At 31.9% G+C, this 15,140-nt stretch overlaps 3 protein-coding genes across 9 annotated transcripts in view; 2 read left to right on the top strand and 1 right to left on the bottom strand.

The window, feature by feature from the left end:
• Positions 1-774: 774 nt before the first annotated feature.
• LOC110998368 (calcium uptake protein 1 homolog, mitochondrial) lies at positions 775-12,561 on the bottom strand. 2 transcript variants are annotated; one of them, XM_022266979.2, is made up of 10 exons: positions 12,054-12,561; positions 11,660-11,792; positions 11,361-11,520; positions 10,706-10,743; positions 9,377-9,491; positions 3,245-3,405; positions 2,587-2,722; positions 2,113-2,218; positions 1,713-1,930; positions 775-1,025 (listed from the first exon to the last, which is right to left on the bottom strand). In XM_022266979.2, the coding sequence occupies exons 1-10, from the start codon at positions 12,269-12,271 to the stop codon at positions 871-873; spliced, it is 1,440 nt and encodes a 479-aa protein (XP_022122671.2). In that variant the 5' UTR covers positions 12,272-12,561; the 3' UTR covers positions 775-870. The 2 variants fall into 2 exon arrangements, with proteins under 2 accessions (XP_022122671.2, XP_045486365.1); XM_045630409.1 differs by lacking the exon at positions 11,361-11,520 and adding an exon at positions 11,052-11,211.
• Positions 4,529-8,912, top strand: LOC110998370 (carbohydrate sulfotransferase 11). The gene is made up of 3 exons (XM_022266981.2): positions 4,529-4,928; positions 6,744-6,990; positions 8,222-8,912. The coding sequence occupies exons 1-3, from the start codon at positions 4,734-4,736 to the stop codon at positions 8,902-8,904; spliced, it is 1,125 nt and encodes a 374-aa protein (XP_022122673.2). The 5' UTR covers positions 4,529-4,733; the 3' UTR covers positions 8,905-8,912.
• Positions 12,562-12,680: 119 nt separating the features above from the next.
• Positions 12,681-15,140, top strand: part of LOC110998367 (2-oxoglutarate dehydrogenase, mitochondrial) — a 29,125-nt gene continuing 26,665 nt past the window's right edge. For 2 of the 6 annotated variants that reach the window (XM_022266976.2, XM_022266974.2), the window contains exons 1-3: positions 12,713-12,991; positions 13,814-13,926; positions 14,594-14,728. In XM_022266976.2, coding sequence (XP_022122668.1) covers positions 13,840-13,926; positions 14,594-14,728 — 222 coding nt within the window. In that variant the 5' untranslated portion in view covers positions 12,713-12,991; positions 13,814-13,839. Of the gene's footprint in view, positions 12,992-13,813; positions 13,927-14,593; positions 14,729-15,140 lie in introns of all 6 variants that reach the window. The other 4 variants (XM_022266978.2, XM_022266977.2, XM_022266973.2 and 1 more) reach the window with 3 other exon arrangements.

The following is a 15,140-nucleotide window of genomic DNA, read 5'->3' as shown; positions in this document are numbered from 1 at the left end:
AAGTCCATTGGTGCACAGCTCGGGATCGAACCTACTACCTCAGGTATGAGAGTCGCACGCTGAATCCACTAGGCCAACACTGCTATAAATATTTTATTACCGACAAAATCATACCTTTCAGCACTTATGGTATGATTTAAAATGAAAGAAATATTTAATTAAAGTTCATAAATAATTATTATACGCAAACGTTAATAAAAATTAAAGCTTAAAACTAACTTTAGCAGAGAGCTTCTAACATTCCGATGCATCTAACATTTTATTTATTTTATTGTGCAGATCTTGAAAAATTGTAAACATTTAAATTGATTGAAAACATCTGAAAATATAGAACGAAAGATAAAATTTTCATTAGTCTGTTTGCATTTTCACGGTCCACCATCAGGGTTTCTTCCCCTTACTTGGACTTTACCAGGTCGGTTGGAAACAAGATGTATGTCCTTGCAACGCGACGATTTCCCCCCCCCCCCCCCACTTTTTACGATATTGTAGCCAATCACAGATACACGATACGATGCGTCGTTTCGTTTCGATAACTGCAAATGAAACGCATAATTTTCTCTTTCGTTTTACATTCTCTCTATGTAAATATACGAAATAGGTAAAGATTACAATATTAATTATATTTTTTATAAACACATTTTTTTAATATGGCATATAGTTGTTTAGTAACACTTAAAATATAAGTTATAACTAAATTCTTATATTAATTATATACATAGTAAATATCAAAAATTAACTCAAACAAAAATATCATATTTCAAAAGACCAAACCGGTATGAATGAAAATTTATTGTTCTGAGGGTACAATCAAATTTTATAGCAATAAAAAATGCCTAAAATTGTTGACATACATAATTCAATAATGTATTAAAAATCGAGTAAAGCCGGTTTTGTATCTCTTGCGCATTTAATGAGCGAATACATGAGTTTGACGAATCCAGTGTCCTTCGGCTTCTCCAGACCTCGGAGCAACCTGTTCTTCATCACGGCCACAAACTCTCGGTTGCTCAGTTGTCCGTCCACTGTTATGTATTATATTTAAAAATCAAATTAAACAATTGTATAGCTATTTCTATGCTAATATATGTATTGAACATTTCATTTAAGATTAAAATATAATTAAAACAAATAACATAAATGATTAGAAATGTTACGAGCGATCACTTCCAGGCATTTCTAGTAAACTAAAGAAATACATAAATTAAGGATAACGAGCAAAAAGTGAGAGAAATAAAGGGTGGTGGAGAGAGCGAGTGCATAATTTTGATTTGGTTATTTAAAAAAAAACCAAATCAAAATAAAATTACAAGTAAATCTAAACAATTATACAACATTTGTGCGGTGAAGGAAAATATCGAGAGGAAAATTACGTCCCTTTTAATCACAAACATTCGTAGGGAGACAAAATTTTTTTAAAGAATTACTAGCTGGCATCACCACCTGATATATAATATAGCAGTATTCAGTATATTGTTCGTGATATTGAAATATTTGTTATTTTTGTATAAGGTCACTTGAGCAAATCAATATTTAGATTTTTTGTAGGCAAAACCTGTTTAATGCTCTCAAATGAAATGGGTCTAGTTATTTCCTTTTTGTGTGGAGATTTTTTAAGTAGCAACATTTATGAAATTTTAGAATTCTACGAAATGAAAAATCTGAGTACCGAGAATGAAAAAGCAAATTCCTATAAAGTATTTTGAACTCACTATTCTCATCAAATATGGTGAAGACCACATTGATGACGTGAGGGTCTAAGTCCACGTGGGCCACGGTGTTGGCCACATGGCGGAGAGTCGGTTGGTCGATGGAGGCACCCGCTATGTGGTAGAAGGTAAGCGCCGTGTCCACATCGTTGATGTTGTTTAGGAGGTGGAAGAACTTTAGGTAGTCGTCCTTTGTTATTCCGACGCCGTGGTCGCGGAATCTGAGATTATATAGGTTATCGATGTTATTCAAAAGGTAACTGTATTACTACTATATATATACAAATAACCTTCTATAATTTGATGATTGATTTTATGAACGGAAGGAAAGAGAAGAATATATAAAAAAGCATCGCCGACGAATCTCCAAAATAATATTTATTGAAAAAAATTGTCAACTTACGCTTTCTTAACACGTTTCAGCATCCTGGCTTTCTTCTTAGCTGGATATCCGGCATAGGCCAGCAACAGCTCCGCGAAGTCTGCTTCCGTTATACGGCCGTTTTCATCTGTAAAATATTGGGGTTCACCTAATGAAACTGTCATTAAAACAAAACAATTCTACCCGGCCACAAAATATCTCAAAAACGATTGCGCCGATTATGATGAAACTTGCACCGTTTTCTAAGCTGGAATATACCTTATCTAAAATATGGCTTTTACTATTCGACATAATTTGTGAACACACATATATATTACTTTGAAAGCCTAATCATATTTTTTTTGACGTTCATAAGTGAACTTGTTTACCTATATGAATAAAGATATTTTTGTTTGTTTGTTTATTAAAAAAAAACAATTACAACAATATCGCATACTGGTGAATCATCTTTTTTGAGGTGGGTTTAGATAGATTGGGATAGATATAAAAAAATACCTGGTTGCTTCCTTTGAAACTCCAAAGAGAGTATTTCCTTTTGCAACTGATGTTGGAAGTCCAAAAACTTCTCAATCGTCAATTTCTCGTTGAGCTTCGGTCCAAAGAAGTAGGTAGTCAATGCTGAATTTATACCCTGAAATTTGTGATGGTAGTTGCAGTTTCCATCGCGAATCGTGAAGTCCAAATAAAATACGACATGTCCATAGGGGGCCGTTCAAGTATTATGTAAGTAATTTAACCCCCACCCCTCTTTTCAGCTGTAGATAAACATATTATTTTTGTAGGAATCCTCGTAAAGAAACATAGATTATATTATACAACTATTTGCTAAAATGAATGTTGAAAAAAAATAAGAAAATCAAAGATCCCTCTTTAGTGTTAACGTTTAATACGAATACTCTATGTTTACGAAAACATATTCTGAATCTGTTTCATGATCATTTTTAAATCTATGTAATAGGCAAGTAGGTGATCAGCCTGCAGTGTGTTAAAAGGGCACATAGAAAGAAAGTACGTTGGTGTAGAGTCGGGAATGGAACCTACGACCTCAGGTATAAGAGTCGTACGCTGAAGCCACTAGGCCAACACTGCCCAGCTAACTACTGAAATAATTACAAAAATCACCCTTTGTCGTAAGTAGCTTACATAATCTTACCTTAAAAGTGTTACCAGTATTTGCATGGTCGCGATGCCGTGATCCAATGCTGCTCTGCTGTCGAATGAGGGCAGCCACCTTCTCAAACTCCTCGCAGTCTACATCGCCATCACCGTTTAGGTCAAACATACGAAACGCGATTTCAAAATGGCGGCGCGACGCTGCAAATTTTAATTTCGTTTTTTTAATAAAAATTCTTAATACTTATGGAGGTTTTAGTAAATGCATTTGCCCACCAGGAAACGATGTCTCAGATTCAGCCTAGGGGGCCGTTTAAGTAGGGGTAGGGGGGTCTTTGATCATTTATGGGGTATTTTGTTAAATGTTACAATAAAATACCTTGTGACATTAAAACTAAATTAACGAAAATTAAAATGTATTTATTATTAAAAGTACACATTGTAAACAAGCATATTATAAATAGGAGGATTATATTCAAGATAAGTATGCTTGGAAACAAGCTAGTTCTGTTTCATAGGACAATCATAAGCCTTGACAAAATTAATTGGTTGCTGATATAACTTTACATATTTTTTGTTTTATATAGGTACTACAAAATTTAATTATTTTATTTTTATCGCACATACTGTTTTATTGGTTCGATATGTAAATATGTGAGGAACATGTATACTAACAATACAATAATATACCTGAATAGTAATTTTATTCTGAGAGTACATTGTCTTCACATATAATTATTTAACTAATGTATACAAATATTTAAAAAGAGTAAGTGTGGAGTTTCTTGCCCATTCTTCTTCACACGAAACTACCTTTTGGAAGGGGAAACTAGAATCATCTTTATATTTTATTTAACGTTCAAAGTTGCCATTTTAGGTGATCTAATTGGAATAAATGATTTGATTTGATTTTCTTTCAAAAAAATTAATACGTTTATGTATTATTATTTTTGAGACCTAAGTTTACTTTTGCTGACAAGAGGAAATTGCAATAAATGTGCTTAATACTTGTACATTGAAGCTATAGAAAACAAAGGTATTTAATATGTATTTCTTTTTGACGTTCATATTGTGTTACCTAAATGAATAATAATTGATTAGATTTGATTAAGTAATTGTTATGTTTATGTTTGAATGTATATATTTTTGTGTATAATATAATTGTTTAGATATTGTGTAATAAGTTCTTGTAGGAATATGGATAAGCAAATGAATAATATATTCTTTAGAACTTTTAGTAACGAGGTTTAAAAAAAGGAAATATACCCTAATTATGTAAATACATATTTCCTTTATACGGAATCCAATTTTTACATAACGTAAAATAAATGCATTAAACCCATCATTCACAATACGAACAATAAATAGAAATTGTGATGCAAGATGACGTAGATACAGACAAAATCATTAATTTCGCTCATGCTCCGTACGCAGCATCCCGATCCCAACAAACAAAATCATGCGTTCACAGAACTAACAAATGTGTTTTCATACAATTTGTTTAAATAAATTCCACATGACGCGACAATATGTTCTCGATAAAACGTCTCCGTTCGCAGATGAATACAAAAGTGTATTACGGTCTGAGGTGTGGAGCGAAAACCGCGACCTTCCTGTTTTGGGCAACTTTATATGTTGTTGTGATGAAAATGACTCTATTGAAGAGCAATACAAGCCCGCCAGTGAAGGATTCATTGCTACTTGACAATTATACTAAGTGGCTTGTAAGTATTTTACGAATAAAACAGTCTCCAACATTGACTTTGTTCCGTTTGGAGTTCTCTACTCTTAGACGGTGTGCACAGTGGCTAATAAATATTTAAGGTGGCGTTGGTACATAGTACCGGTGACACCAGAGCTGGTGTTTTCCTCACTCACCGAATAAGTATCGCAATACACCGAGGAAATGCTGCCGAAAGGAACACTGCCAAATCGACCAAACTTTTTAAATTTAATACAATTCTAGTTAGAAAAGATTATTATTATTATTATTAGTTATCAATTTTTAATTATTATTACTGTGGAGGTTAAGAGTATTACATTCTTGTACATATGCATATATTAATATGTACAATAACTCGTGACACGTATATGGTTTGGCGGGAAATTAAATAAAGATACTTAAAATTTATTTTATTGCATATTAGTTTTTCCAATGAGTTATGTACTTGATGCTAGAGTTTTTGTCTATATTTAAGGTTTTGGGCGCTGTATGCTGATACAGGTTCACACCTAGTTCAGCGTCAGATAAACCTGACCAATTATGTTTATGGGTCAATCAACTTTTATTTGTCCTGTAAGTACTTTGTTTTGTCCCTGACCAATAATCGCAGTTCTAAAGAAAATTAAGTGGTTTTTTGGCATATGTCGCATTTATCTTATTATTAAGCAAACATACGAGTAATTTTTTTTAAATAAATCACTATTAAACTGGAATTTTAATGGTTGTCCAGGTGACAAAATATCTGGATGTAGCGTTTTTTTATTTGTCCCCCAGTAGCTATTTACGATGAAACATTACTTTAAACAAAAAAATATTATATGGCAATTAATTACGCTTGTACACAATTATTCATTACAATGTTCACTAAGATGCTAGCATATAGATTTTTGTTTGTTTCGTAATTTTACCGAATTCTTTGCATGTTCGTTTTGGTCCCTATTATATTTTATTATTCCGACTTCCACCGGACAACGGTAAAAAAGTTCCGAAACCGAAACATAGATGGAATGATCAGTGCCTTGACAATAAGTCAGTCGATTTATTGACAACACTCATCCAACCGTCATTTTGATTTCATCATTGCCGCGGTGTCAGTTGGTCGCGCGCGTTTTGAAAAAGTGCGTGGCTTTTTTGTGTGTCTACCGGACAACCAGCACAAAAACGTTATTTGATATATCATAGTAAATAAAAGTGAAATATATATTATATTTTATTTATATTTTTCACTGTGCGTAGGACGTAATTCAAAATATCATTATTTATTATCAGAAAGCGCAAAGACCGATAAATGTCACTCGGACAACCAGTCACTTAGACAACCAAAACCGTTGTCCGTGGGATATTTTGGTTGCCCATAGGACATTTAATGATAGAATCAGCATAGAGCAATACTTTTCCTTTCAATAATAAAGTCACGTCTGTTATTTATGGAAGACAAATTGAAATCCATCCTATATTAAGTGAGAATAAAGTGACGATTCACAATTATACTGAATTTCAAATGGTTCAGAAGTCTATTTAGTTAGTTGTCCAAGGGACTATTTCGGAGTCAAATTTACTATTTTATTTAAATAAATCGTTCTGCTCTATGTAAATTCTTAAAATATAAATAATTATCTAAAGAAAAATGTTAAAATATAAAAAAATTCAAATAAAATTATAAAAATAAAATTTATCATTGATGTACACTTAAAAGTTGATTGACCCTTATACAACTAGCCCAACTAAGCTTTTCCTGTGAAACAAACTTGATATAAATTATTATTATTATTTTTAGCGATTTGACAAGCTTCAACTCAAAATCCCATAACTTTAGTTACAGGGACCAGTTTTGGGTGACGACATGGAAGGAGACACCTCCGAGTGGAAAGACCCAGACAATACAACGCTTATGGAATTAGAAAATAGATCTCTAAGGGTCCAAGAGGCCTGCCGCAAATATTCACTTCAGTCACAGCCAATAAACAGTAAGGAATTCTTCGTGGATCACGCACATAACCTTGTTTGGTGCAATATATTTAAGGCTGCAAGCTCGTCTTGGTTGTACAAGTTTAATATTTTAGGTAAGATAATATTTATACATAAATTTACTCTATACTTTAGTTAAGTTCGGTGACGGTTGTTGGAAGGATTGATTTGTTTGAAACATGAGCATAAAGTATTGTCATTATTAACATAAATTTTACACATTTAAAGAAAAACACTTTTTTAACGGATTAAAGTTATGTATTATTGTAAACTTCAATAGAGAGGACGGTCTAAAATTATCAAACACCTGGGATCCAATAATATCCAAATTACAATCTCAAGACAAACATTCCGCGAAAATCGAGGACACCGTGAGCAATTTCTGCAGAAACCCTACATCTTTTAGTCGATACCAACTGCGGGGAAATAAATACAGATAATACAACATTTTCTACAGCTGTGATACTTTTTTGACATTTAACAGCTTTTGTCTTTAGTCACCGTGACCACGCGAAACGTCGGTTAAATTTAAAATTATGTTTAAATAATTATGAGCATAAAACTAACACAAAATTATGGGCTCAAGGGCTCTTAAAACTAAGTGGCTCTTCTGTCGACTTCAACAAGTGACAAGTGTAGTCAACCTTGGACATTATCGGAAACGATAATGTTATATGTATTACAATTTATGAGTGTGGAAAAAAAACAAATGGACTCATTTCGCCAGTGCGATGATCGCAAACATTTGGTTTGCGCTTCTTATTAAATAATATTGATAACTTTACTAGAGTACACACAATGTTAGTACTCGGAACAAACTCAGGCTGCAATTTCCTCGTACTAGACTTTCTCAAGTTAGCAATTATTTTTTGGGCAAAGGGATACTTTTCTTTAACAAAATTCCAGAGCCTCCTTTATCTATGCCTTTTAATACATTTAAGGAATTTATTAAATAAAAGCTGTGTAAAAAGGGTTACTATAAAGTTAACGATTATTTAATCAATTAGTAAAAGGGTTGGGACTAGTGCTAGACAGCCTGCTTCTAATGTTCAGCGATATTTGTTTTAAAATAAGTGTTGTTTGTTCATTTGCTATTTTAAAAAAGTACCGAAAGTTCTTTACGCCAGCCTTTTCTCTCGGCCTATACGGCCTTCTCTTCTTTGCCGATGAATAGGGATGTCTACCGATTCAAATTTAATGAAGTGTAATAAGTGATACCTTTATCTTATATTCCATAATAAAGATTTTTTTTAAATTATCCACTAACATCTAACTTAACAATTGTTAGATTACATAACTCTATAATGACTAATAATTTTTTTTCAGGAGGTTATGAAAAGAAATTTTTATCGCGTAGCCGATATACACCTTTAACATTGGCGCGACGAAAGTTTCCCAGACCGAGTGAAGAAGAATTGAGGGATGCAATAAACACGCCTGGCGTAATATCCTTATTAGTAGTGCGAGAACCTTTCGTGAGACTTCTCTCCGCCTACAGAGACAAACTGGAGAACATCTCACCGCCATTTTATAGGAAGCTGGCTAGAACAATCGTCACAGAGCATAGAGACGCAGCGTCAAAAATTTTGGGAAACATCAAAAGTATCGGACCAACATTCTACGAGTTCATCGCTTATTTAATCTCTAAGCAGAAGTCAAAAACCATAACCTTCGACGAACATTGGGCGCCATATTATCAATTCTGCTCGCCTTGCGCTATAAACTTCACTGTCATATCTAAAGTCGAAACACTGACAATGGACTCTTCATACGTCATCCAACAACTCGGTCTAGGACACCTATTGAGCCCGCGAGTGAAAGACAGGCGCACACGACTGCGCACAGTAATGAATAAATCACGGGACGGAAAAAACACTTCTGCACTACTTAGGTATTATTTCGGACAAATTGATAAACAGATGCTCAAAGATTTATTAGACATTTACGGTATTGACTTTGATATGTTCGGTTACGATTCAGATGTTTATAATAAGTATGTTAGAAAATAAACTATGTTAAATAATTTTTCTTTTCTTTTAAAGCACAGGTCCGGCTCGAAGGACCAAAACAGTTTCTGTCGTTTGAGTTGATAGAAAAATGGGAATCTCTTTTAGCAATAATATAGTAGATTATTAAAGTAATGCAGGGTTATGAGTCCTACGACATAATAATGTAGATTTGTTATTGATATGTATTTAACAAACATTTTATTTTACGATAAAATTTGTCATTGCTGTATTTTTTTAAAGAAATTAAATTATCCCCGAGGTCGTAGGTTTAGAACCCCGGCTGTGAATTTTAACGCATATAACACTTGCTCGTACGGTGAAGAAACATGGTGAAGAAACGACCAAAAAGTCGACGCTTGTGCCAGACACAGAAAGCTGATCACCTACTTGTCTATTTGAAAACAAATGATCACGAAACAGAAATCTGCGGCTTAAACAATAGGTTTATAGTTTAAATGTGAAGAAAACTTACTTGAAAGCACGGTCAACAGGAAAATGTAGTCACTAAACGTGATCAATCCAGATGATCCAAGCTTGTAAAATATAGAATCTTCATCAAGGTCCAAGTTCAAACGTTGGCTTATAGTCTGTAAATGTTTATACCTATTAATTTCCAAAAAACAAATTATATCAAGCCGTCAATACTACGAATTCTGCCATTCATAAAGAGCAAACTACGTCTAATCAGATGAAAATAAAAAAGCCTCAGTTTCACTACCTAAAACGGCTAAGTGTATTAAGAAAAGCGTAAATTTAAACTGATTTTACTATAAGTGCATGCTACTTTTCTAAAGGAGCGTTTTACTAGAAGCTTTAGGGTTCGGTCCTAGTTCTACGCCTAAGGGGATTTGTGCGTAATTGTATAAAAGTGAGTAGAAATTGAAGAAGAGGCGATAGAACAGTACCTCATTGATGTTCTGAAAAGACAAGAAATAGGTGAGCTTAAGAGATTGCAGGTGCAATTGGTACATCGGTTTACTGTTAACTAAAAAGTCGTTAATAACATTTGATAGTATATATAGTGTTGATTTCAGGATTGTGTTTAAACGGCAAGAATGGTGTTTAGGTTCTCAAACTTAAGATCGCACGTTCAAATCCTGGCTATACAAGTTTTATTCATGTATGAGGTGTAAGCAAACCTGGTGTGAAACTGACAAGTACTTGATCTAATAGTTTATATGTCATTTTCGCATAGTACTAGGCCACCATGTTTTAGGAATTAAGGCACACAATGCTGATTACTTTCTTGCCAGAAAAACAGTCGATTTTTCGAAACAACAACGAAAAATATACTATTTATTATTTTCAGTAGCATCTGTTTATACTAGAGATGCATCCGATACCGATCTATAGGCGATACTTTGGGTTTGCCGATATATCGGTATCGGCAATTAAAGTATTGCAGTATACAACGATACTTTTCAAATTTCACGTTTTGAAAAATTATTTGACTGTGTGAGTAGTGATTTTTCGATACCAAATTATATAAAATAAAGAATAACAAGAACAAGAATCTTATCTTATCAATGGTAATTTCATTAAATAACAGTTATTTACCATTAATTCTGAATTTTAATTACTAAATCTTTAATTCTATTTATAGGTTGTAAGTGTTTATATTTTACAATAAAAATTAAAAACAAACCAAACTTGATATATTTTACGTTAATTTATAATAATTCAATGAGCGTTGGTATTGTTATCGGTATCGGCGATATTTCTATAAGGGTATCGGCAAAAAGGCGTATCGAAGTATCCCTAGTTTATACAGTTAAAATTATCTTAAATACGCGTTGCTTACCTTTGGATCGTATCTTCTGTATTGATCTAGACCCAAACCTGTTAAAATATTGTACTATTTATCGAATACTTCGTTTTATGAAAAAAGGTAGGATGAAATGTGATCAAGATTTTTTATGCCTTAAATAGACTAATAAATTTTACTAGAAAATACAAATTTAACATATTAGGGTAAATTAGTCGTTATATGATACCTAGAGTTGATCTTTAATAATTATTCATGGGCTGTATTAATTATATGATCAATATATATTATATATCCTCATCATGATCAGACATTTTGCATCATGGACATGAAGAATGAGGTTACCATGCAATTAGGGAGCTCACAAGATTATGTTTGTTACCATCAGGTTGTTTAACTCCAGGTGTCATAGAGCGTAGAAAATCATCCGGTGTCATGAAGACCTCATGTTGATCATGATGTTGAGCTTGAAGAGTGGCAAAATAACGAAATACCTTGTCCGGAGTTGAATAGTGACGCATTCGATTCTCGTATTCAATTATCTTTTAAAGCAGCGTCCAGAAAGTAAAATTTTCTAAATTAACTTAACCATTAGGTTTTAATAATTTTCTGTGTTAACTGATAAATAACCAGAAATAGAATATAATACAGGCATAATTAAAAATATAAGCATAAAAAAATTAAGAAATACCATCAGGTTGTTTCATTCCAGGAGTTATAGCTCTTAGGAAGTCGTCAGGTGTCATATAAACTTCTGTGTTATCACCATACGTAAGTTTAACAGTTGCAAAATATCGAAATATTTTGTCAGGCGTTGAGTAGGACCTCATTCTGTTTTCATATTCAATAATCTTTGAAATAAAGTAAAATCATAAAAATTTGCAAAGGAATCTCAAGAACAAAATAAAAAAAACAATAGAAAACCTACTAAACTTTAAGGTAAACAAAATATTGGAATTGTAACTTTTAAAATTGCATTGATTATAATACCTTTCTGTCTCTAAAGCCTATTTTTTCTTTCCTAAATCTCTTTTTCCTTGTCTCCATTTCACTGTCCGATTCACCCTCAGATTCTTCTACTTCTTCGGCAGCTATTATTGATGGAAAAATATTATATTGTGACCTACAAAATAAAACATTTTTTTAAAAGAAGGCAAGATTATGTAAATAAAAATTGCTCACATTATGTTAAATGACACTCAAATAATGCCAAAATGCTGAAACTGGTAAGGCCCTGGGTACAGGTTTTAACATCAAAACATAATGCATCAAGCATTTGTAAATATTATGATAAGTTTTTACATGTGTCATCCTTCAGCCATATAAAAATTAGAAATACACTTAATGTTGTCTAGATTGGTAATTTTAGATAAAAGTAACTCACCATGTTTTATAAATTGTAAAAGTACTGACTCCAAATAATAAAGAAAATAATAATAATTTATTTTTCTTAATTTCATCTCCATGAGCATGAGTACATTCAGACCTTGTTGTTACAAGCCCTTGTTGATTATAAATGTTTCTTACTAATGGAACTATTGTCCCTCTTGATGTGTTATTGAACGATTTGAATGCTCCTACTTTCAAAAATATTGAATACATTTTATGAAAAAATGCAGATTTTTAGATTAATAAATAAGTTGAATGTCTTCCCTTGTTCTAAAAATAACGATATTACCATAACATTTTTGCTTAAAATTTATGAAAAGTACAACAATAACGTTATTTATGAAAATGTATGAGTTTATGTATTATTGTTTTGTTTATTTGAGACTACACTTCAACAGTCAACACTTTTTTTATGGCAATAGCAATTAGCAATATCAAGACGTAAAAGGTAGGGAACACTTCACTGAATTTAAATCTGTAAGATATCTGTCAAAAAGTTTAAGTCAAAAATAGAAGACAGTTTAACTATAATAATATATTGAAAAACCACAGTGTCACGATAGAAACCGGTATTGTTGTCATTTTGATTTAGTCTGTTCATTCAGCTTTGCTTATGTCATCTGTACCCTCGCTCTCGCTCACTCGTCTCAGTCCATCTGTGGGGGAGGAAAAGCTAGAATTTATTGGAAAAAATATGATTGAGAATTAATTTAAAGTTATTTAAAATTTACTGTGGTGTTACTGTTAATTAGATTATATAAGGTAACCATATAATTAAAAGAATCTCGAAAATTCAATTTTCCACTTACTGATAATTTTGCCAATGTGTAAGTGTTAACATTTCATTTTATACGTAATAGAAAGGTGTGTGTTATGTAACCTTGAATCACGGGACCCTGTGTATTGATCCTGATATAAAAAGATTTATTTGAGGTATGTATTAAATCTTCTATCTATCAAATGTCAATAGTTTCGCGTAATTTCTACGATTGCAGTGTTATATGCACTTAACATCGGCGACATGATTAGGGTTTTTATCTATGTTATCAGTACCAAAATAATAATTTTTAAGTACAATTTAAATGTAATGCAATTTTGATAAGCTTTAAGAAGCCTATAGTGATAAAACTACAATTAACTTTTTTTTGAACAACATAACCTTGAAAATTTGAGAAATTGGGTATATGTTGAAGGAAAACTCAATATAAGTGTATTGAAATTAAAGAAGTTTCCTATTTTCAAGACCCAAATTATAGAGTAGGAAAAGTGTCAATTTCTAAATAGCTTTATTATTTAAATTAACCAGAATATTATGCTAAGACAATTATTTTTTATTTTTTTATTTCAATAAAAATGCAAAACCATAATTATGTGATTAAATTTATCAAAAATTAAAATGAGCACTTTTGTGGCAATTAAGTGAAATTTTAAGTATAGTAATAATGAACATATGTTTCATTGAAATGTTGCCAAAACTGTTCTATTTTTACTCTACAATATATATTTATTTAAAAAATTGTTTTGATTAAATCCAGATAAATATGGTAGTAACCTGATTATAGGCATATTTAATTTATCTTGTCAAGGTGCCAGATTCTATGACATTGTAACATATGTTTTGGCCCACTTTCGCTTATTCTTTATTTCTTTTGTAATTACATATATTATTCTTATTATTTTCTAAATTGGAAGATTTTACATAACATCATACTATGAATATGCATTAATTTTTAAATATTTTTTTTCATATTTAAGACCTAAAGTACAAACACGCTATCAAAATGCATCGAGCAAGAGTAATTCTTCAAGCTTCAAGTAAAATTGGTAATTCTGAAAGATTTGCATCATGGCTTATCAAAAAACCACAGGTAATTCAATTCATTTATTTATTTTAATTGTATAATATTTGTTTTTCCTTCTGGCTTGGCTCTTAAGCCAGATCTTACAACAAATGTATAATAGTAAAGCTGGTTATTATTATCAGTTAACATAATCAGAAATCAATTTTTGTTATATTATATCACTAAAGATTGATTTTGATTTTGAATTGTGTTCTACAAAATGCAAAATTGAGTGTAACACAAGGCAAAAGCTGAATATTCATTATTACTTTAAGAGTAGTTTCAAGATTATTAGAAATATTTGATAACACAACTAGGTTGTTTGCTTACTGTCCTCATGACATTGTTGTTTGTGATAAGAGATATCTGTTAAAAAATTTAACATTGACCCATCATGGCAAATTTTTGTATGAATGTAAAAATATTGTTATTAATCTAAATTTTTATTGACTGGCACAATTACATGTTGTTTTAAAGAATTCCTTATATTTGACTTTCTGTGAATTAAAAAAAAAATATTATTATTATTATTTGAGAACTTATCGCCTTGTACATATGTATAAGCAATTAAATAAATCATATAAAAATAACATGCTAAGACTTGTAATGTGATGAATGTGATTAATAAACCAAATCTTCAAAACTTATTAGGATTACTGGCACTTTGTCTTAGTACAGGTTTAATTTTAAACAGGCTGCAGCTATGACAGTAAATGCCAACAGGCTAAAAAGTTCAACTGCAGCGGAGCCTTTCCTCAATGGATCCAGTTCAGCATATGTCGAGACTATGTACAACAACTGGCTTACGGACCCTAATTCTGTACACGCTGTAAGTATTGATTTGGAATTTGCATTAGTAGTATGGAAGTAATGAGATTGTAATAAGAGCTTAGCTATAGAAATATTTATGTTTTTTTTTGTTGTTGAAAGGGGGGGACAGCGATTGTGAACTAAATTTCAGTAGGTTTGAAGCTCTTGGACTAGACACAGGGCGTTTCTAACTTGTAAGAAAGATATCAAATTAAAAATATATATTATGACTTTAGTTAGTACAAATATGAGGAAGGTTTTCAAGGTATAGTGTCTCACCGCAAGATTTGCGTAAGAAGATAACATTTAAATCGATATTGCGCAATGGCGCTTATTGTGTAACAGTGCTGTCGCTTGAGGCACGCCTCCTATTTTTATCTACGAGTTGCGAAGTGTAACGATATAGTTCAGAGGCTTTTGAAATGGATGAG

This window comes from Pieris rapae, chromosome 12 (assembly GCF_905147795.1).
Source record: "Pieris rapae chromosome 12, ilPieRapa1.1, whole genome shotgun sequence".
Taxonomy (NCBI): domain Eukaryota; kingdom Metazoa; phylum Arthropoda; class Insecta; order Lepidoptera; family Pieridae; genus Pieris; species Pieris rapae.
Note: the sequence above shows the minus strand (reverse complement) of the source record. Positions and strands in the feature narration are given on the sequence as shown.

Bases quoted from the DNA above. Each gene is read 5' to 3' on its own strand.
- LOC110998370 (XM_022266981.2), top strand. From the start codon at position 4,734: ATGTTCTCGATAAAACGTCTCCGTTCGCAGATGAATACAAAAGTGTAT. The intron at 4,929-6,743 runs GTAAGTATTTTA...CCATAACTTTAG, and splicing joins ACAATTATACTAAGTGGCTT to TTACAGGGACCAGTTTTGGG. The intron at 6,991-8,221 runs GTAAGATAATAT...ATTTTTTTTCAG, and splicing joins GTACAAGTTTAATATTTTAG to GAGGTTATGAAAAGAAATTT.
- LOC110998368 (XM_022266979.2), bottom strand. From the start codon at position 12,271: ATGTATTCAATATTTTTGAAAGTAGGAGCATTCAAATCGTTCAATAAC. The intron at 11,521-11,659 runs GTATTATAATCA...TTTATTTCAAAG, and splicing joins TAGGCTTTAGAGACAGAAAG to ATTATTGAATATGAAAACAG. The intron at 2,723-3,244 runs GTAAGATTATGT...CACAAATTTCAG, and splicing joins ATACTGGTAACACTTTTAAG to GGTATAAATTCAGCATTGAC.